General features: G+C 36.8%; 1 protein-coding gene across 28 annotated transcripts in view; it reads left to right on the forward strand.

Moving 5' to 3' along the window:
• Window positions 1-21,823, forward strand: part of ABI3BP (ABI family member 3 binding protein) — a 241,219-nt gene that overhangs the window by 163,345 nt on the left and 56,051 nt on the right. For 15 of the 28 annotated variants that reach the window (XM_064495880.1, XM_064495924.1, XM_064495874.1 and 12 more), the window contains 14 exons: window positions 115-162; window positions 2,378-2,434; window positions 3,374-3,433; window positions 4,217-4,306; window positions 7,135-7,194; window positions 7,820-7,900; window positions 8,498-8,557; window positions 10,751-10,825; window positions 11,711-11,767; window positions 12,430-12,510; window positions 12,966-13,013; window positions 13,760-13,834; window positions 16,070-16,144; window positions 18,597-18,671. In XM_064495880.1, the coding sequence (XP_064351950.1) occupies window positions 115-162; window positions 2,378-2,434; window positions 3,374-3,433; window positions 4,217-4,306; window positions 7,135-7,194; window positions 7,820-7,900; window positions 8,498-8,557; window positions 10,751-10,825; window positions 11,711-11,767; window positions 12,430-12,510; window positions 12,966-13,013; window positions 13,760-13,834; window positions 16,070-16,144; window positions 18,597-18,671 (942 nt within the window). The remainder of the gene's footprint in view (window positions 1-114; window positions 163-2,377; window positions 2,435-3,373; window positions 3,434-4,216; window positions 4,307-7,134; window positions 7,195-7,819; window positions 7,901-8,497; window positions 8,558-10,750; window positions 10,826-11,710; window positions 11,768-12,429; window positions 12,511-12,965; window positions 13,014-13,759; window positions 13,835-16,069; window positions 16,145-18,596; window positions 18,672-21,823) is intronic. The other 13 variants (XM_064495971.1, XM_064495886.1, XM_064495975.1 and 10 more) reach the window with 11 other exon arrangements.

Genomic DNA, 21,823 nt, shown 5'->3' on the forward strand with positions numbered 1-21,823 from the left:
TTAAAGGTTATTCTAGAGGCAATGTTACAGTGGCAGGATTCATTTTGAAGTGAACAATATGGCTCTTCATACACTAAAGATTGAACTCTTTTGTTTATTACATTCCTGTTACAGACCTTGAACCTGTTACTTTTACAACGGAGACCTCTGGGACAGCACTAGGTAATGACCCTGTGCCCCTCCCTGGTACTTCTGCTCGTAGGTCCACTAAGTCTCCATCCCCATCATGTAGCTTTTCCTCTTTCACGCGATGACCATCCTTCATTGCCATTCAGTCACTTTCTTCATCTGAAGAGTGCGGAAGCCTCTTAAAAACAAGTTTCCTGTTTTTACGAGAGCAGGCATGAGCTGAGTTCAAAACATTTACCTGCCACGTAGCGCATTTGACATTGTCACATTGTCTTGTGCTTCGTTGAACAGTGTTTTGTGTTAAAGCTGAGTTTACAGCAAATTGGGATCTATTTCTGACCTAAGCTGACCAGCAATAATAGCTTTTCTTAAGCTCCTTTGCACATCTAAGTTTCTAGACTTTTAAAAAACTGTTTGCATGGTATGTTTGTTTCTTCGTTGGTGTTTTACGTACTGATGTGTTTTACTACTACTTTGATAGATAGGAAATTATCCAATTCTGAAATTTTAAATTGTAAGCCTTTTCCTTAGTGTGACCCTCTCTTCCCCTCCCCTTGCACCAGAACTGAGTCTTCCTTCTTAATCATTTTTCCCAATGAGGAAGTTCTATGTGTATCTCATTACAAGTGCTAATTTTCATGCCTTGAATGAGTAACTTGACTATATTCATGAGTTTGCCTCCAAAGTACCCTCTGATAAAACCAAGATGCTTTGGCGTAAAAGGAGTGAAACTTTTAAACTACAATTTCATGGAACTTTGAAAAATCTAATAGGGTTTGGAAAAACCTCTCCTTTAGCATCCAGAGACATAAGACATAGAATAACAAAGGCTATTCTTTCTTTAGCTACCAAAGCATCGCAAAGACCTCTTTGTCCACATCCCAGACCTAAAGCCACTTGGAGCACTCAAGTACCTCAGACCACACTGGGTAAATGTGTGATTCCTTGGTTTAAGGGTGAGCCCTAGTAGCCTGTCCCAGTGAGAACCCAAAGCAGTGCCAAGCTCTTATTCTCTCTAAGCGTGACGTCATGCGGTGGCATCAGTGATGTCTCCTCTACCCAGGTGTCTGGGAGAATATGACTGGATGAGATACAGTTGGTACCAGAATACCTTATTCTTTCCATGTGAGAGTCTTCTTTGATATACATTTAGTATATTTCTTACTGTCGAATTCCACTTGCATCTTAAAGGTAAAACTTCTTTAGCAGAGCCTGTAGATTCAGTTCAAGTGAATAAACAAATTGTAAGTCCCTTGCATATTCCTGGACCAATATTGGCATCTGTGGGTGATGTGCTAGCTGTAGGAGACTTACTTTAGTTCTAAAACAGTAACGTTGAGAATATGTTTGCACGATATGAAGGGAAAGATCAAAGTGGACTGGACTTGGACCTTGGACTTGGGGCCCACTACAGAATTTGAATGAGTGGAGGGAAACGTGGACCAGGGCAGGACAGGACATGTGGTGGTTAGGGGCTGGGGCGGGGGGTGCCCAGAACAGACTGTCCTACTTCAGGTGGTCAAAACATGGCCGTTGATGATGCTGCATTGGGATGGGTCCATTTGATCAGTTGAAAGAGGATTTTGAGGACCTGATTCAGGAATTTAGGTTTGACACAGAGACAGCAACTGTCTTTGATTTCCACTTTTTCTGGTCTTAGGCCAGAGAGGTGCTCTACTGAGTTTTACAGCCTGAGTAACCATCTTTATCCTGCTCTTTTATGTGCCTTGGTTTGGGCAGAGGTCTCAGACTCTTTCCATAGATGAATTCTTGGCAAGATCAGCAGAGTCTACTTCAACCAGTAATTCTTACGTCTGTTTCAAACTTACACTGTCTGTTGTGCCCATGTTTACTTGAAAACAGTAAGTGCTCATTTTCAGCTTCTACAGGAGTACTGGTTGATCAGATTATTTTAAAGAGAGTTTCTTTTCTCACTGTTAGGTAAATGCCTAAAAATATTTTCCAGGATAGAGTTTTCCATATTAATTATAATCCATTAGCTAAAAACTAGGAGAATTTTATGTTTAAGATCCTCGAGATAGTTCCAAGGCTAAGCCTAAGACTGACCATGACTATAGTTTGGCCAAATCTTCAAAGAACAGTCATCTACTCTTTCTCTCAATTATTTTTTGTTTCTTTGTTTCTGTAGAAAGGATGATACACAAGCAAGTTTTGTTGGGATGTGAATGTTTTAAGTTTTCATGTATTTTTAAATCTCTTTGATTTACTGTTATTATTTTTTGGTCAGTTCCCACAGACCTTGAACCTGTCACTCTTAGACCAGAGGCCCCAGGAACAGCATTAGGTAATGACACTGTGTTTTCAACAAGCTTTATCCTGCTTATTGTCAGACCCAGGGTTTCATCTTGCTTCGTGTGACAGTGCTTTTATTGTTTGTGGTCGTTCATCTATTTTCCTCTTAAAATTATGAAAACTCATAAGTTACCAGCTGTTTTTCATAGAACAAGTCCTGCAGGAACTTACTTCAGGATTCTTATTTGCCATGTAGCCTATTTGAAATAGTGCCATTCTGTGTTTCATTGCAGCAGTGTTTTTGGTAAAACTGGTTTTCAAACTTATCACAGATCTACTTCTTATCTAGACAGATAAAGCCATTAATAGCTCTCATAAGGCCAAGAGGATCCATTCACTGCCCATCTATGTTTCTACCTTTTCCCTACTTGCATAGTATTTTGTTGTTTTGTTTCTATTTCGGTAATAATATGTTCTTATTTTACTAGTTAATATGGAACAGGTACCAAAGATTGAAAGATTAAATTATGAATCTCAGATTTAGTGAGACCTTCCTTCATTATCCATTCAAATTGAGCACCAGTTCTTAACCTTTTTGTTGCCCAATCAGGCTCCTCTGTGAGACTTTATCATTCCTAATCTTTATTTCTTAAATTAAAAGGTGATTTTTGTCTTCAAAAAATATTTTATGATAAAAGATGATATAAAAGGAGCTCAGTCTCTTTCCAAAGGTAAGTTCTTAGCAATAACCACACATCCCACTTGGGCTTATTAATTAAAATCAAATAATCAAAGATGGAGGAATAAGAAAATAGATACCTGACTTAGGTATGGCCAAATTTTAGGAAATCAACTGTTTACTTTTCTAGTTTAACTGTTTTTAAAAGTTGCTATGTAGTACTAGAAACTTGAGATTCTTTTTGAAGTAAATGTTTTGAGTTTTCTTTTATTTAAAACAATCACTTGGCTTATTTGTAATACTTTTGGTCAGTTCCCACTGCAGACTTCGAACCTGTTACGTTCAGAACTGAGGCTTGGGTGACAACAAAAGGTAATAACACATTCTGATCCTCAGTAAGTGCTTTTCCTTCTCATTGTCAGGTTCATTCCATCAACATCATAGCTACAAATTCTTTTGCTTCATAAGCTCCGTTATATTGTCACTCCGTTATATTCTTCATCTTAAAAACACTGAAGACTCTGACTCTTAAAATAAGGCATCCCTTGTTTTTAAGAGAACCACGCATGAACCTAACTCAGGTCAACTGTTGTACATGTAACCATCTGAAATTGCTTTCATCATCTTATGTGTTTCTTAACCAATGTTTTGTTAAAGCTGGATTTCTAAAGCAGTTCTCTTGACTCTAATAACTGTTATGTTGTCAGGGGGGTTCTTTGTGGATCTAAAGGTCTACTGTTTTGTTTTTTTTTTTTTAACTATCTGGTATTTGTTCTTTAACTGACATTTTAGTTAATTACATGGTCTGATTTTAGTAAACTGTCAAAGAGTTTGTACCTGGCTATCACCACTGCCAAAATATATTAGAAGTGATTCTTATCTTTTTTATTCAAAGAAGAGTTCTACGAATGATTCTTCACTTCTTGAATAAGTAACTTACTTTTATATATGACTCACTCCCAATGAACTTTCAATTGTAAATATATATATATACTATTATAATAAGGGTGAAAGCTTTAAATTAAAAAGTCTATAAGCCACATTTCCTAAAATAGGAGGAAATGTAGTAAGTTATATTATTTAGAGCCACGTGTCATGCTACCCATAGATTCTGAACTACAGACTCCATAGTAACTGAAGGTTTTCTCTCTTCAGCTTCTAAAACATCAAAACGGACCCGTCGTCCACGTCCTAAACCTAAAACCACACCAACTCCTGAGGCACCTCAAGCCAAGCTGGGTAAATGTGGGTTTCTTGTTAAAGGAGTGAGTCCTTGCAGCTCTTGGGAGTCTGGGGTTGATGCTGGTAGTGAGAGTGATAGCCCAGGCGAGCTGTCTATGGGGAGACTCACAAAGTGATCTGCTGCTGCCTCCCACAGTGAGGTCGCAAAGGAGAACATGATGGTGGAGGCTTGTGTGGCAGCTGAATACCTTGTGCTTTATCCTTAAGGACTTACTCTCTTACTGTGTGTTTTTTTTACTTTTTCTTATTTCATTCCATTCTTAAAGACAGAGTGTCTTAAATGGAACCAAGTGTTTTTGTTTCAAGAAACAAAGATGAAGTGCCTTCCATCATCCCACAGCCCATCGACAGCTGTGACAATATCACAGAAGTAGGCAGCTTGTGTTTACTTCTCAGTCTGTAGTATCGTCAGATTCAGAACCCGCCCCGATGTGAAATGTTAAAAGACTGAACCAAGGCAGTATGTCTGCACAAATTGAGCTGTGTTTTGCAGGGGTTGTAAGCATCTCTGAGCTTAAAGAGAGGAAAGTTTGTGAAGGATGGGAATAAAGAGTTGGAAAGTAGTTGAGTCTTAAAATCATGGAGAAGAACAGAGAAAGAAAGAGAGGAGATAGAGAGACCAACCAGAGATGACAGGCTTCTGGCACAAGGGAGGTTCTGCTTCTAAGTGATGATGGTAGTACTGAGTTTGGAAGGGTCCATTAGAGCAGCTGAGGAAAGTCCTTGAAGGTATGACTCAGAAGTCTGGACCTGACCCTAGAAGCATCAGTGGTCTCTCCTGTGACAGTCTCTCCCACCTATACAGGGTGCCCATTTTTATGATTAGAGCAGAGAGTTGCTCTACAGGGCTCCATACACTAGATGTTCCTTATCCTGATTTGCTGAGTAACTTTGCCTCAAACAAGGTCTCAGCCTGTTTCCAAGTATGAATTCTCAACAAGCTCTACCAGGTTCACTTTGCTTAATTCTTTTCTATGCCTCCTTTCAAACATAAAAGCTATTTTATCTAGGCTTCTCTAGACATGCCATTTTTTTTCTTCCAGTTTTATTGATATCTAATTGGCATACAGCACTTAGAAGTTTAAGGTATACAGCATAATGATTTGACTTACATACGTCATGAAATGATTACCACAATAACTTTACTTAGTTTGATCCATCATCTCATATAGATGCAAAATTAAAGGAATAGAAAAAATATATCTTTTTCTTGTGATGAAAACTAAACGTGCTTTTATCTTAAAACTTCTACAGAAAAGCCAGCAATTGCCAGAATAGTTACATGAATATATTTGGTGAGATGTTTAAACAAGTTTCCTAGGTCAGTTTTCTACAGTGATTGGAATTAGGTGCTTAGACACCTAGGAGAATGTCGTGTTGATTCTATTGAGATATTTACCAGATTGTGTAGGCTATGAAACTGTCTCATAAAAGAACATTTATCTAGCTTTAGGTGAACAAATCTTTAAATAAGAAGTATGTAATTTCAGAAAAAAATTTCAGATTGTTATATACCTATTGAAGCAATATTTTACTGGTGAGATTTAATTTGCTGACTTTTCACAAGTGTTTATTTTATTGCTTTTGACTGGTTCCTACTAAAGATCTTGAACCTGGTACTCCTAGAACTGAAGCTCCAGAAATCTTCGAATAGTGCTTTTCCTGCTCATTGTCATACCATTGTAGCCACAAGTTCTCCTGCATCTTGCAACTATGCTAAGCTCTGTGTCAAGTTATCTGTTGAACTTAAGAGAACTGGGTATATACTAATTTCAGGATGTCCAACTGCCAGGAAACTGCTCAACATTGTGTCATGTGATCATGTACATTTGTTAGAACAACACTGGCTATTTTAAGCTTCCTTTCAAACGTGAACTTCCATCTATCCCTTATTTTGATCACTTGCTTTTTCCTCATCAATTGTGATAATACCATGTTTCTTTGATCATGTTACTTTTTATCAGATTAGGATCTATGTGATTATTTTTGTGGATCTGTTGTTTCAGGGAATGATGTTTTTAGTTAATGGTCAAATATTTAAGTGTGCCTAAGTCTTGAACACTTAAATGATGGGTTTTCACGAGAGAGTAGGCTGACTCTTTCTCCTTCTCTAACAGGGCTTGACAGAGTTTCTTTATGTTTATCGAATCAGGGACCACTTTGAAGTTTTGATGACCACACTCTATTCGTCACATTGCTCCTTATCCGTCCAAACATATGAACTCATTATTATACACATGAGTATTGAAATAGTAGACAAAATAGTGGACATTTATCTCAACTTGCTTAGAAGCATAGTAGACTGATAAATGCATTTTCTAGTAGAGTTAGGAAAGTATATATTATATAAATGTATAAAAGACTTGTCCATCAGAATCTTTATACTAGCAAGAGTCAGCTAATCAAACATCTACAATTCTTGCTGACCACAGTGGTACTGAGCAAGGTGCAATGCTATGTCTATTTATGAGATTAATGGATAGTAGCCACAATTTGGTCAAATTTGCAAAGAGCAAGTGTGTGTCTCTTTTCTCTCAGTTCTGAAGCTTAAAAATTGACTTTATTGAAGTATAGTCAGTTTACAATATGTCGTTTTCTGGTGTACAGCATAATATTTTGGTCATACAAATACATACATATATTCATTTTCATATTCTTTTTCATTATAGGTTACTATAAGATATTGAATGTAGTTCCCTGTGCTATACAGTAGAACTATTGCATCTTTTATATATAGTAGTTTATCTATTTTATATATAGTAGTTAGTATCTGCAATTAGTCTTCAAATGAGTTTTTAAAATCTCTCATTTACTTTATTATTTTTGACCAGTTTTCTCTACAGTCCTTGAACCTGTCACTCTTAGAACCAAGGCTCCAGAAACAACATTAGGTAATGATATTCTATGTTCCTCAACACTTTTTCTCCTGCTCATTGTCAACCCATTCCATCATCATCATAATCACATTATCACCAGCTTCATAAGACGGTCTGATCATCCTTTGCTGTTCTTCAACTTTATTTTTCTTTTTATTAAGAGTATTGAAGATTCTAAAAAGAAGCTACCTGTTGGTTTTAAAAGGAAAGCATGGACAGAATATCTGTCTACCATGTAATTTGATTTGAATTTGTGTCACATACTTTTGCCTAAACTGTGATCACATTTAAAGCTGAATTTAAAACAAATTGGTAATGTCTTTGTACTCTCTACTAAATCGTAACAATTTCTTTGGTACCATGGATTTTTTTACATATTTAAATTTGTTAGTGTGAACCACCTACGATTTGATTATAGTCCTTACCTTTCTTAAAGTTACAGATTTACAAGATTCTTTTATGTGTGAGTTTTACCTCTCAAGAATCTTCAGTGATAAAAGAATTAACAAAATAGGATAAAGTATTTGAATCTTAAAAATATATGCCTTAAATTTCAAGAAAATGTAACATAGTTTAGATAATCTAGAATGTTATTTCCAAAACCACCTTCACTAGAGTAATCCAGCATTTCTTCCTTCAGCTTCTAAAACATCACGAGTTCGCCGTCCACGTCCCAGACCTAAAACCACACCAAGCCCTGAAGCACCTCAGACCAAACTGGGTAAATGTGGTATTCCATGGTTTGAGGGATGAGCCCTAGCAGTCTGTCCCAGTGATGTCCCAGAGCAATGCCTCTGATGGGCAGTAATATCCTTCATGTTCCCTAAGAGTCAAGGCATTGAGGTATGGTTAGCAGTTGCTTCCTGGATGAGGTTCTTGGTGTCTCTTATTTATAGCAAGATTGGCATAATCACTTCTGGTTATTTATGGCTATATCTACATCTAAATGTATGTGATCTATTTATTATAGCCAAGAGTACATAAACATAGTAATTTTTTTCCGCTTCCCAGAAATGCAACATTACTTTCATATTTTTTTTCCTGTATATCGCCTGAACAAACCCAGCTTTCATATTAGAACCAGAAAATCAAACACCCTTCCTAGGAAAGCCTCATGTTGATGATACTAAGATTCATAGCAGAGTTCGAAGGTTGTGCTTACCTTCTGCAAGGAATTGTTTCTAGCTACAGAGACAGCTTTCTGTGAATTCAAAAGTTTAAAAAAATTGCTTGTCATTTGAGCTAACATTTTGAAAGAAAAGTTAAAGACTTTCTATGAGTGTTTAAACTTTCCTGTGTTCATGTTGTTTTTGGATAGTTCCTGCTACAAGCTTTGAACCTGTTGTTCATAGTTCTGAAGCTCCAGAAACAACATTAGGTAATGATTTTTGTGACCTCATTAAATGCTTTTCCACTTGCTAAAAAGCCACTTCATCACTGTCGTGGCCAGAGTGGCTCCTGCTTCCTTAGGCTGCTGTTGTAATTCTGTTTCGTACTTCGTCTTATAAGTAGTCAGGAGTCTTAATTCAAGTGCTACCTGTTGTTTTTAACAGATGTCCCTGGATTCAGCTGAGGAGATCTATCTTCCATGAAACCCCCTTTAACATTTTATTATGTGATTCAGTGAAAAGTCTGAAGCCCAGACTGTTCCACTAAATAGTTGGTATTTAGACCTGTAAAATGATAATTAAGTACAATGAAATTTCTCTGAGCAACTTACTTTCTATCAGATTTTTGTGATATTCTCATTATTCTCTTCCTATTTTGAAGAATGAAGTTTCCTTGTTAAATTTAATTATCAAAAAAAAAAGTTGCTTCCTGAAAGTATCAATTCTAGTGAATAGAAGTTAAAGGCTTCCTCATCATCAATGCATGTGGCTTTTACTTACAGTTCAGCATTGGTTCTGAACTTGTACTAAGCAGGAATCTCTCTGAGTATCTAATTACACATATTAATATCTATATCTTTAACAAATGTTGGTATTATTTTGGTCTAAAAGATCCTCAGTGATAAGGAACAAATTAGCTTGTTAAAATAAAATTTTTCAAACTTTGACAATAAACTCAAGAAAATCTAATATTTTAGAAAACATTGGTCCCTGTACTTTGCTGTTGATGGTTTCTAAACCTACAAATACAATAGCAGCTCAAGATTTTCTTCTTTTAATTTTGAAACGTGGGGGAAAATATCCTTCTGCCAAGCTTTAAATTTCTCAAAGCTTCAGAGTTGAAACCAGGAAAATCTAATGATTTTGGTTTAAACAGTCCTTCCAGCCCATTGCAGATGTGTCCCAAAAGTAACAGTGTTGTGGCTTGCTAACTGGCACCTCCCACCTCCATGCCCTCTAAGAGAGAAGGTGCATAGAGTGGTTAGCACCTCTACACTTGCTTATTGACCAGAAGGTTCACGCTTGGAGGAAATCTCTAAGGTAGTCAAATGCATAAGGATTTTCTCTGACAAAAGATGTATCCTATTCAGTTCTCTGATCACTCTATTCCATGCAAATCTTTTTAAAATAGCACTCTTTCTTTGGCTTAGGTAAACAGACATTTTCTTGCCCTCTGTGGTCCCAGCACCATATTAGCAGTTGAGTGGCATGGGGTGTGGAACAGAGGTGGAGATCAAAAGTAAGGGCATGTTTTACCTCTTGAACAAAGTGCAATATAATTGTGAAGAAAACCAGTTCTTGAGTTTTTCTTAGCTATAAGACAATTTGCTTATACAAAAGCAGCTTGTTTGGTTAAAAAATAGAGAAAATATTTGAAGGAGTCAAGGATCTATGTGGGCTGAGAGAGAATAGTTGGGCTTTGAAATAACTAGGATTAGAATTAGTGGATAGAATGGTGAGAACAGCAAAATAAAACCAAAAAATTTAACACCTACTGAGGATACCCAATGGGGTGGTCAAATTGGAACACAGAACAGAACACTACCAGATGATATGGAACATTTTGTTAATGTTACTGTCATGAAATCAGCTGTAGGAAACTCTTAGAAAGCCCTTGTGAGAATTTAGATTCAGATAACAGTAGTCACTGAGAACCTAATTTTTTCAAATAGGCTCTTGTTTTTTCTAGAAGGATGGTGAAAATCAGGGATCAGCAAATCAGTAAATTTTTTAATATGAAGAGTTAGATAGTGAATATTTTAGACTTTGCAGATCATTCAGTTTCTGTCACAACTACTCAGTTCTGCTATTGGAGCTTGAAGATAACCAAAGCCAGGATATAAGTGATAAGTAAATATGCCTTGAATCATCTTAGTTGGTAGGTGTGGTTCTGTTGCAGTAAAAATTTATTTGCATTTCATACCAGTCTTACATGTCACAGAATATCACTGTTAACTTTTTTCTAGCATTTAAAAATGTAAAAACCATTCTTGCTCACAGGCCAGGAAGAGGGCTGGATTGGAGAGGGTCAAAATTTGCCAATCTCTGTTTTAAATAACTCATATTCTGCATGTCTCTCCATACCCTGCAATTTCGAAGACCTACATGTTGCTACCTTTGTCTAAATCCTGTGAAATAAATTATCCATAATTACTTTGACAACTTACACCCTCTTCTTTCAGCTCCCACTGAACTGCAAACTCTTATCTTGAAACCAGTGACATCACCAAGCCTAGAAATTACACAAAGTCAACCCGGTAAATAGATCATTAGATGTTTGGGTACACCATGACTTTCAGGGGACACACTCCAAGTGTTATATTTCCAAATATTAAAAAATGCAAAAGGAAATACGCATTTAATAACTGTATATTGTACATGTTCTTTCCATGATTGCACATATTGGTGTTAAATTAGTAGTACATTATATTTATATTAATTGTTTTATTCAACTGCATAGAAGTACTTACCTTCATTTTATTGTGTTTGCTCTGTATCATATTAGAGAATAATCATGTACCTAATTAAGTAGTCAACAGAGCCACTTAGAAGAATTGATTTTGTTACTCACCTTTATTTTTCACTAAGTTACAAACTTGTGGTTCTCTAGTAATACGCTAAATTTGTGCTCTGCTATGTGAAAAGAATGCTCACTTGTTAGTGACCACTAAGGAAGGGGAAAGTTCTTAATTCAGTGAAGATAACAAAACTTCACCTTACACAATATAAGCCTGAACATTATTACCCTTCAAAATTAAAAACAAAGTTTTAAAATGTGGTTGCAACCCTTTGACGTTTACTTTGAAACACTGGATCTTATTTTTTTTTTTCTAGTGTAGGATTGTAATTCCTTTTCATCCCCTTTGTGTATTTTTTAATTACCTAAATGGCATTTTGGTGTTTATGTTGATGGTGTAAGATTGATTATTCATGATAACCTACAACACTTATAAAATTATGAATTCAGTTCAGTTATTAGAGCTTCCTTTAGTGTTAATAATATTATTGTTATTATGATAATAGGTGACACAGAGCACTTACAAGTCCAAGGCACTTGCCTAAATACTTAGTTTGTATGAACTCATTCAATGCTCACAACAACCCATCTGTGATCAAATGCACCATTTTGTATTTTTTGCTAGTTTCTGAAGTCCTGGGATCGGTTACATTTAGCACTGAGTCATCAAGGGAAGCGATAGGTAATCGTGTTCCTCAAGGGGAAGTCAGCTATATGCGCTTTTCCATCTCATTGCAGAAGTCATCTTGGGATGTTCTCATGCTTTGTGACATTTCATAGCTCCTCACGTCTTGTCTGTGCTCATCCAGTGAATCTTGAGAGTCAAATGTTGTATGCAGCACATCGCGTTTGTGTCTGCTGTATTGCTGTGCAAGTTTCACAGTTTCCTCTCTTAGTTTCCTCTCACTCTGAACACACAATTTCATTTTTTAATATTCTGATCACTTTTTTAATATGGATATGCATGTCCTAGTTTTCATTTTCACGTTGTTTTTAGGATTCCTCCTCATTTCAAAGGACTCACCTATGTCTTTTTCTGACTAGAGTTCTTTTTAAAAAAGTATGTAAAGAAGTGAAATTATCTGCTTTGCTCCAGGTGGAAATTGCTGTAGACCCTGCCCATTATCGTGTGTGTATGGGGGGCAGGGTGTCCCACAGTGCACACTGCCTTCATTTTTGCCCTCTTAAATTGTAATCATCTTCATAATCTACCTCAATGTTATTTCTTCTCACAAATGTATCTACTGAAGAAAATTAACCTCTATTCTCACATTAGCCAGTATTCCATTTCAGAGTGCTGTGGGTTGTCCGTCACTAACCAGCCACTCCCTGCTTCTTCCCTAGCACTGACTGGAACAGATTATGTATATCCTGCTGCCAAAGCACCACTCAGGCCAGAGGAGACAAAGACTGAAGGTGGTAAAGGTCTTCATGCTTTGATTCATTTATTCAAAATAAATGTTTATTAGCACCTGTTGTGTTTCATGGAACGTGAAAGTTCAAACTAGGGTATTTGTTCTACAACTGAAAGGCTTTGAAGAGCTATAGCTTCCAAAATTCTTGGATTTAAAAAATAATAGTTGACGCTCTGAAAACAGAAATAAGTGTCAGTTTCTCTGTGGTATGTAAATAATGAGGCAGAATAACATCGGATGGTCAGTTAGTGACAGTTAAAGCGTAAATATTAATTGGAGGATTGGGGTTATAGAAAACGATTTCCCTCTTGGTCCTCTTTCTTCTTATCTAAGTCCATTGTCCTGTCTGCGAAAATAGGATGCAAATTCTCAAGAGAATTAGGTGTGTTGATATTCAGGAAAGACATATTTGACTATAGCTTCATCTTACAGTTTCTTAAATTGTTCTCCTTTGTTTTGATGCAGCTGTGGAATCTATTACATATGTGTCTGAACCGCCCGAGACCATGCTAGGTAATGACACATCTCAGCAACTTTTGTCCGCGTTGCCAGCATCACAGGAGAACCCAGGTTCTCCGTCATTGTGAATTCATGTTGCAGCATCAGTCTTTGTCATGGCACTTAATTTTCTTTCTAGGTGCTTCTCTTCATAACCATTGTCCACAAAGTATCTTCTCCCATTCAGTTTTGTGTTTAGACCTTGGTCTCTCTCTCAAGTCACCCAAAGTATCGAATCTAAAGCATCTTCTTTCTAACATTGAACATTCTGCCAGCTTGGTATTGTGTTGAATATTACAGATAATATTTTGTGTGTGATAATCCATTTATACTTTCTGCCCAAGCAACATACTTTGTATTAACCCTCATTTCATCCCATTCATTTACATGTTTTTTTTTTTCCATTAGACAAGTAAAATTCAGTGCTTCTTAAACGGCTTATGCTTTAACAGTTTTTAGTACTGTTTTTCTCTTTATGGGTAGTATTGAATGTATCTTTCTAGCATTGTTGGGGAGGTACTAGGGTGGAGTGCAGTTTTAAAAAATAAGGATATTTGAAAGTATTTTGTAATCTGGCATCTCTAAGCAATTTTTAAATGCATTACGACGGAGTGCTATTTTGCTGCAGACTTGCTATTTTCTTTCTTTCTTTTCTTTCTTTTTCTTCCTTTTTTTTTTTTCCCAATCTTTTTACCATCCTTTCTGTCTTCTGTACTCAAGGTGTGTGAAACATTATAGTAACCCTGGGTACTTTCCTTCAGTTACCATAGAAACGTCACCTCTGCCTTCCCAAACTGTAATCCTACCCAGCCCAGATGAGCCTCAGACCGACGCGGGTAAATACATTTTTTGTATTTCATGTAGAAGGTGAGTGTTTGCAGATTTTATAAGAATGGAAAGATAATACGTGGGCACCATTACTAGTTATCAGAAGCCCTAACTTAATCACTGCTCACAGGCTTTGATGGCTGATCCTGCGGTTCTGTGCCCCACTTCTCCTTCTGTCCACAGTCTATAGCCAGTCACGTAGCAGTGTTGTGAATATTCTTTAGGGCATAACTGAAAAGCACCTCTCAGCTACTCTGCAAGTTTTCTATACAGGAAACAGGACTGTTCCTGGGGAAGAACATTTATATTCTATTTTAAAATATAAATGTATACCCTAATTTTAAATAGTTTGTCATCTTGACTAATTTTACAAGGTCTCTGGCCATGTAAAAAGGACTTTAGGTATCTAACTTGTGTTTGAGAGTGACAGAAGCTTCCAGAAGTGGGTTTCACTGTGCAGTCCACATGAAGGGTACAACTGGCCAGTCAGCATGTCGTTATTCAGGTCCCTTACTTGTTTCTACTGCTCCTTCCTGTGGTGGTTTGGCCATTTCACTGCATCCAAATAAGAGAAATCTTGAATCAAACCAGTTGCTTGGCAAGTCATAAAGATTTACTTGATGGTGGAATCTGACATTGAGGAAAACAAATCATCAGCTTGGATAAATGTGCTGCTTCTTACAAGGGAAACTTCCCTCAATCTACAGGCATTCTTGGCATAGCAGTTTGTTAGAAATAAGCCCAAACTTGTATTTTGGTAGCCATTAAACTATTTCTTAGGGTTCTATTTCCAAAGGAGATATGGATATTAATTTCATTCATTGTCCTCTGAAATATCCTGTTAAACTTTGCCTATTCAATTCTGCAGTTTAATTTTTACCAAACTTCCACACTGACTGCACTAACTGGGTATGTGTTAATCATCTGTAACTTTTCCAAAGTTGTTTTCAGCAGCTGTAATCAATATGATTGAAATACTGAATTGTGAATATTAGTAGTGATACTAATCTCATTCATTCTGAATCATTTTTTGTAGAATTGCCTCATGACATCCATCTCCCTGCAGATGGTCTCTCTTAGACCCTGAGGGAAGCAGATAGCCTATCAGTAGGAACCTCAGCAAGCAAAGGGGTTGAGAGAATATCACAAGACTACAGAAACTCTCGCAGTGTAGAATTTTAGGGTTGGAAGAGCTCTTAAAAATCCTGTTACTGTTGATGAAAAATCTGAGCCTGTAGACCAACTGATGAGCAAAGGGAGCACTAAATCTCCAGGTTCCAGGCTCCTAAACCTGTGTCATCTCCTGCGTAGCTTGTTTATCTCTCTACAGGCGAGAAGAGTCCACTGACACCACTGCAAGCCTTGTGTATTTTAAATATCAGGAAGAAGTCTCTACAGACTCTTTAGAAACTTCTTTTGTCTAATAACACTTACTTTCAGCAAGATTTTCTTAAGGTGCCTGAAACTCCATCACCGTGAAAACCATTTTGTTTCTTCTTACCTCTCTTTATCCCAAACACACTTAGCCCAACCAAATGAGTTATTTCCACAAGCTGCCACCTTGCGTTCGATAATTCTATTCCTCCAGCAGAATATAATTTTAACTTTCTTGGTGAAGAAATAATTGATTTTTAACCTGAGTATCCTGGAACTTCTTTGGGAATTGCCCAGCAAAAGAATAATTTTCTTCAATAATGTATCCTTTCTATTTCTATTCAGTTTTTTTCCCCATATGACCAGTAAAAATTGTGTTTTGTTTAACAAGATGAATTTTTTTCCCATTAGCATTTACTATTAAGATGCATTCACTTTTTAGGTACATTTGGAATGTAAAAATGTATGCTTTTTATTTTGAAGAAATCATATCTCTTTGCACTTAAAATATTATACTGGGATATTCTGATAGAATGATATTACCTAATAAAAAAGGGTGAATTCTTTTTATAAGGAAATTTATTTTTAACCTACTTAAAATGTACTTGAAGTAGATATTTATAAAATTCCAACAGTTTCATTTTCCAGCTGAATATCTTGGATACCAGTTAATGTGCCTTCTTGTGTTTTCCATTTTAATAAGAAAATTATCTTCCTATATTTTGTGGCTCTTTGGGAGATTTAATTGCATTAATTACTGTGTATTTAGGTCTTCAGTCACTCAACAAACATCTTTAAAATCCTAGAGGCTTAGGTATTGTGATTCTTAAAGAGCTCAAGAGCTCCAAACCTGTATCCTGTTTTTTTAGCTCTCAAGGAGATACCGCGAGCTCCTCCTAAACCAAAAACATCTCCACACCCACGAATCCCACAAACACAGCCAGGTAAATGTGTGTTTTATATTCTGGCCTGAAAAGTTTGATGTTAGGGGAATTACTCTGTTGGCATTACAGCCAGTTAAGTTTTTAATCCTTGTAAAACAAGTCTTCGTTTGAAATCTAGTAAATGTTTACATATATTTTAGATATTTACATAGATTTACATATATTTTGTGTATTTTAGATATTTAAATATTTACATAAATTTTATCCTGTTTATCCAAAAGGATATTATTGGGGTAGCTTAGTCCAGAAAGCTTCCGTATTGTTGTATTATTTGAGAGCGTGATGGAGAAGAATGGAATTTCTTGAAAGAGTAGCCTGCCTATTCCCTTTGCCTCTCCCAACTTGAGAAACCCTTCCATGGTCCTTGAATCTCCTTCCCCTGCCAATCAGCTAATTTTTTTTTTTTTTTACCTTTCAGTAGATTTTTTTATTCTATTTTTTTATTGAAGTGTAGTTCATTTACAATATTAGTTTCAGGTGTATGGCAAAAGAATTCAGTTGTACATGTACATACATGTATATATTTTCTTTTCAGATTCTTTTCCATTATATGTTATTACAAGACAGTTTTTTTTTAACATTAATTCATGAAATTTTTTAACATATATCCTTTCCTATAAGGTAATGATTACATAATATTGATTTGATTGTTTTGCTATAAATTTTGGGAAGGACCCAAATAAGAGTCAATATAAACTATTTTTTATTCTATTCAAGAAACTCTTACTTGAATAACTAACTCTACCCTAACTTCTCAACGAAGATCTTGTTCAGTTTCTCCAACTGCCTTTACAGAGCACCATTTTGGGCTACCAGAAACTTGACATGCCTCAAAGAAAGCTTATCTTTTTCTCCTTTCATTTTTTCATTTACATCTGTTGCAGATTCTCAGTATTTGCCATTCAGTTTTTATTCTTTTTCTCATCCGGCCTCTGCAGTCCATCTGTTTTTCCAAACATCTCTAGCATTGATGCCTACTTAAGCATCTACCCAGTCATGCCTAGTCCATGGTCATTAATCAACTGATCTCCTGTTGCTCTTCTCTCCTAATTTAAAATTTTATCACTCCTTGATGCTTAAGTGATTGATTAATCCATTTCATCAGTTAGTCACTCAACAAATATCTGTGTGCCAGACAATGTGCTAGACACTAGGGATGTGAAACAAAATTTCATCCTTCCGTAGTCAAGGAAGTTACACTCTAGGCCAATCACTAAATTTATATTTATCATTTATACATGGCCCACTTCCAAAAAAACCATGAGATTCACCGACTCAATTTGCTAGGAAAGGAACCCTCACCATCACTAATGGTCTGGGGAAAGGAAAAGGAAAATGTTAGCAGCATCAAAATTACACTTGATCCAAGAATAAAGACAGTCTCTTCAGCAAATGGTGTTGGGAAAACTGGACAGCAGCATGTAAATCAATGAAGCTAGAACACTCCCTTACACCATACACAAAAATCAGCTCAAAATGGATCAAAGACTTAAACATAAGACAAGATACGATAAACCTCCTAGGAGAAAATATAGGCAAAACATTATCTCACATACATCTCAAAAATGTTCTCCTAGGGCAGCCTACCTGAGCAATAGAAATAAAAGCAAGAATAAAGAAATGGGACCTAATTAAACTTACAAACTTCTGCATAACAAAGGAAACCATAAGTAAAACAAAATGAGAACCTATGGAATGGGAGAAAATTTTTGCAAACGATGAAACCGACAAAGGCTTATCTCCAGAATATATAAGCAGCTCATACAACATAATAAGAAAAAAACAAACAACCCAATCCAAAAATGGGCAGAAGACCTAAAGAAGCAATTCTCTAAGGAAGAAATACAAATGATCAATAGGCACATGAAAAAAATGCTCAGTATCACTAATTATCAGAGAAATGCAGATCAAAACTGTGATGAGGTATCACCTCACACCAGTCAGAATGGCCATCATTCAAAAGTCCACAAATGACAAATGCTGGAGAGGCTGTGGAGAAAGGGGAGCCCTCCTACACTGCTGGTGGGAATGCAGTTTGGTGCAGCCACTGTGGAAAACAGTATGGAGATTCCTCAAAATACTAGGAATAGACTTACCATATGACCCAGGAATCCCACTCCTGGGCATATATCTAGAAGGAACCCTACTTCAAAAAGACACCTTTTGCATTAAGTTAATTGCTGTCTTTTCTGAAATGAAGATTTCAAAAAAACTCTTCATCCTACCCTTAGTCAAATTTTGCTGTTTCTTAGATTTCATTTTTCTTTAAGTATCTGGAATTCTAACCAGTCGATTTCTAGAGCTTAAGGGTTTTCTTTTCCGTCTAACTCCCATTTCAGTACTTTTTTTTTTCAATCAGTGGTCAGGCTTATACTTTGTCATACCTTATGTGTTAAGTATGACTGGGAGATGCTGAAACCAAATGACTCATGATCTGAGCTCTCTCTTTCAGCTCCTCAGGTGTTGCAGCGTGTTACTCTGAAGCCAAGGACATCACCAAGTCCAGAAGTGTCCTATACTTCACCTGGTAAATGCTTTCTTTCCTATATAAGCCAAATGCATTCTATTGTCACACTCTGCTGTAATGAAACATGAAAGCTGATGGATGTGAGGTCACTATTTCAGTTATGTTCAGGCACCATGTTGTAGCATGCATGATATGACAATTTCGGAATGTTCATAACAGTAATCTAAGTGCTCATATAGTAAGCCACTTACACAATTAAAAGGCAGAGAATTATGCCAAGGGTAGAAAATTTCTTCTAGAATTAAAGTTTTCTCATTTTCTGACTTCTAAAAAATAACCTACCAATGTTAACTATGTTCTGCTCATGTTTCACCAAAGTAAGATAAATAAAGGATTTGGGATTTTTCCTCAAAAATGATAAAATGTTTTACAAACAGAGAAAATGATGTTTAAACATTTTCTCAGGTTCAGAAATTTTGCACTGTCCAGCACTGAAAGTTTTTTTTTTCTTTTAAATTCATTTTTTACCAGTCCATGGAGCAATAGCTTGAGTTAAGAAATAAGAAATGTGTTTCACACACCAAAAATGATTTATTTAGCTACAAGTCTATTTCTTGCCTATCGTTTGAGAAGGCTTTTTTTGTCCATGAATGGAAGAAATAACCTCACATTTGTGCGAGTAGTTAGAGTGGGGACTGCAAGAACCCACGCATTTCTCTAGTCTTCAAGTGACCACAGCAAGCCACTGTTAGCTTCAGTAATTAGTTCACTAATAAGCCAAACCAAGTTAATTTTTAACTAGAGTATCCAAGAATTCTGTAAGTTTTTCCTCTTAGTTTTTAAGGGTTCAGTGACTATAAATTCCAAGATGCCCTGTAGGCATATAGAACATCTCCAGAACCAAAGGATTTCTGAGCTGTAGCTTGAAATGATGGCATTTTGGAAGCGAGTGAGTTCACTTGCTGTCATGTTTCCAGGTTGTATAAGAAGAGGGTGTTCCTGCGGCTGCTGTTGGATTGTTAAATTGTTGCAAGTGGTAATGGACTACAAAAAGCCTCTTTTGCCCTGAAGTCTAGAATTTAAATTTGTACAGCTAAATGCAGCAGTCAGTATAAACACCACTAAGAAAAAAAAAAAAAGCTAATCTTCCCACTTGCAAAAGATCTTCTTGTTTTCACTTGTGGGAAGAATGTGTAACAGAAATTGAGTCATTACAGATGACAACAGTAGATTTGAGTAATTTTATTCACTTTTCCTTTTTGTTAGAGAAAGTAGTACTGTTGGTCCTGATATGTAATCTCATTAAACCAGTGTCTCTAATAGTTAAACTTTTTCTTCTTTTTTTTAACGTCTTCTTTTTTAAATTCCATTACCACCTAATTTTTCAGATACTCCAACCCGTAAGTTTGAGCCCTGGTAAAACGGCACAAACACTTCCCCTGAAGCCTTCACTGGGCTGATTCTGTTGACTCTCCAGTTCCAAATGTTCAGTTCGAATTCTGTCTCTTAACCCGGGGCCGATCCTGCCACTGTGTCCATCAGAGGTTCCCCTGCTGGTCCGGAGGTGTGATGCTACCAGAATAACCATAAGTCAATCATTACTGCTTTTCAGTTTTCTTACAAGTGTTCAAACACAGGATTCAACCCATTTTGGGGTTGTATCTAGGCTCAGGTTTGCATCCTAAGGAGCCCAAGACCTTGTTTACCGGCTCCTCAGAAAACAGGGTAAATTATGTGTATATTTGATGTGTACTCGTATCCTAGAGAGACACTCTAAAAATCTAGAAATGTGAAATGTAGTCCTGAAATCAGGACAGTTATATTTTATCATGATGTTTATCTCAAAATGTATTGCGAGACAGCCAACGTGACAAACTTGAATTTTTAGGCCTGTATCAAATAAGTCTGTCTCAAATGCTCTGTGCAGCTCTTCCATTCTGTAGATTCCTGGGCATAACATATGTTTCATCCAGTTAGGGCTTTAGAAAATATCTTTCAGTCACTCAGTTATATTATCTACTACACTTAAGGAGGAACCTAGACAAACAGCCCACACACCATGTCCAGAAATAAAGCAGAACTGACTTTTCTTCTGATCCATCATTTCCTTGACATGGCTTCTCCTTCATACCATCCCTTTCTTGCTCTCATTGCTTTGATCTAAAACTCTGCCTGCCCTGATGCCTGGCTCAACAGAACTGTGCCTTCTTTGTAGATTTGTTCTGCACCAAGGGCTGCCTTGGCTTTGTGGTGACTCTTCTGGTCCACAGGTATTTGGATAGACTTTAGTCATTGGGAAGAAACTAGGAGAAAAAAAAAAATCTCAATTTCAGCAAGCTAACCAATCCTACAAATGTTCTATAAGTATTCTCTTCGGCAAATTCTAATTTTCAGTCACACTTCAGCATTTTTGCAGTTAGGAAAGGAGGGACTAATGCTAAAATGTCTTTTGGAAATGGAATGGCTGGGACCTAGACAATGACTGAATGGTGTTATGGAGAAAGGGATGACACTGTGGTTTTTAGCTCTGGGCTAAAAGGTGGTCAGTGATAATGCCATTAACTACAGCAGGGGACACAGAGGAGGAATAAAGGCTTGTGTTTATATGTGCTAGGTTTAGAGGGCCAGCAGGACTGGTGGTTGAAATGTATTTTGGGATTTCTAAACAGAAGTCATTTTTAGGATGTAGATTTGGGAGTCATTTGTCTGCATATGGAAGGTTCTTAAAACTTGTGAGCGGATGATAACATCCAGGAGGAAGTATAGGCTGAGAAATTAAGAGATGGGAGATCAGAGTCTGAGGGGACACAGTTATATTTAAGGAGTGCATAGAGGAAGAGGAACCAGCAGAAGTTGCCGTCAAAAATCAGAGAGTACAGGAAAGAGGGACTTGGCAGGCAAGGCAGGGAAGGGTGGCCACCAATGTCAGTGAGGTGGACAGGGGTCAGGAGGGCTGCTGGACTTGACTGTCGGGTCCAGAAGCCTGCATCTGAAACTCTGTGGGTCCATGCTTCAGAATTCAGCAATTTTCAGACTTTAGAAAGGTGAGACAGCACAGTCAATCGCCTCAGGTCAATGCTAGTCAGGTTTTTCTGTCAAATAAGTGAAGAGAAAAAAACCTTTCCATTTTCAGAACATTTTGAACTTGAGAACTCTGGCTGAGGCTGTGTGGATCCACAGTTGCAGGAGATCAGACCACAGTGGGTGAAGAA

Source organism: Camelus dromedarius, chromosome 2, assembly GCF_036321535.1.
Source record: "Camelus dromedarius isolate mCamDro1 chromosome 2, mCamDro1.pat, whole genome shotgun sequence".
Classification (NCBI taxonomy): Eukaryota; Metazoa; Chordata; class Mammalia; order Artiodactyla; family Camelidae; genus Camelus; species Camelus dromedarius.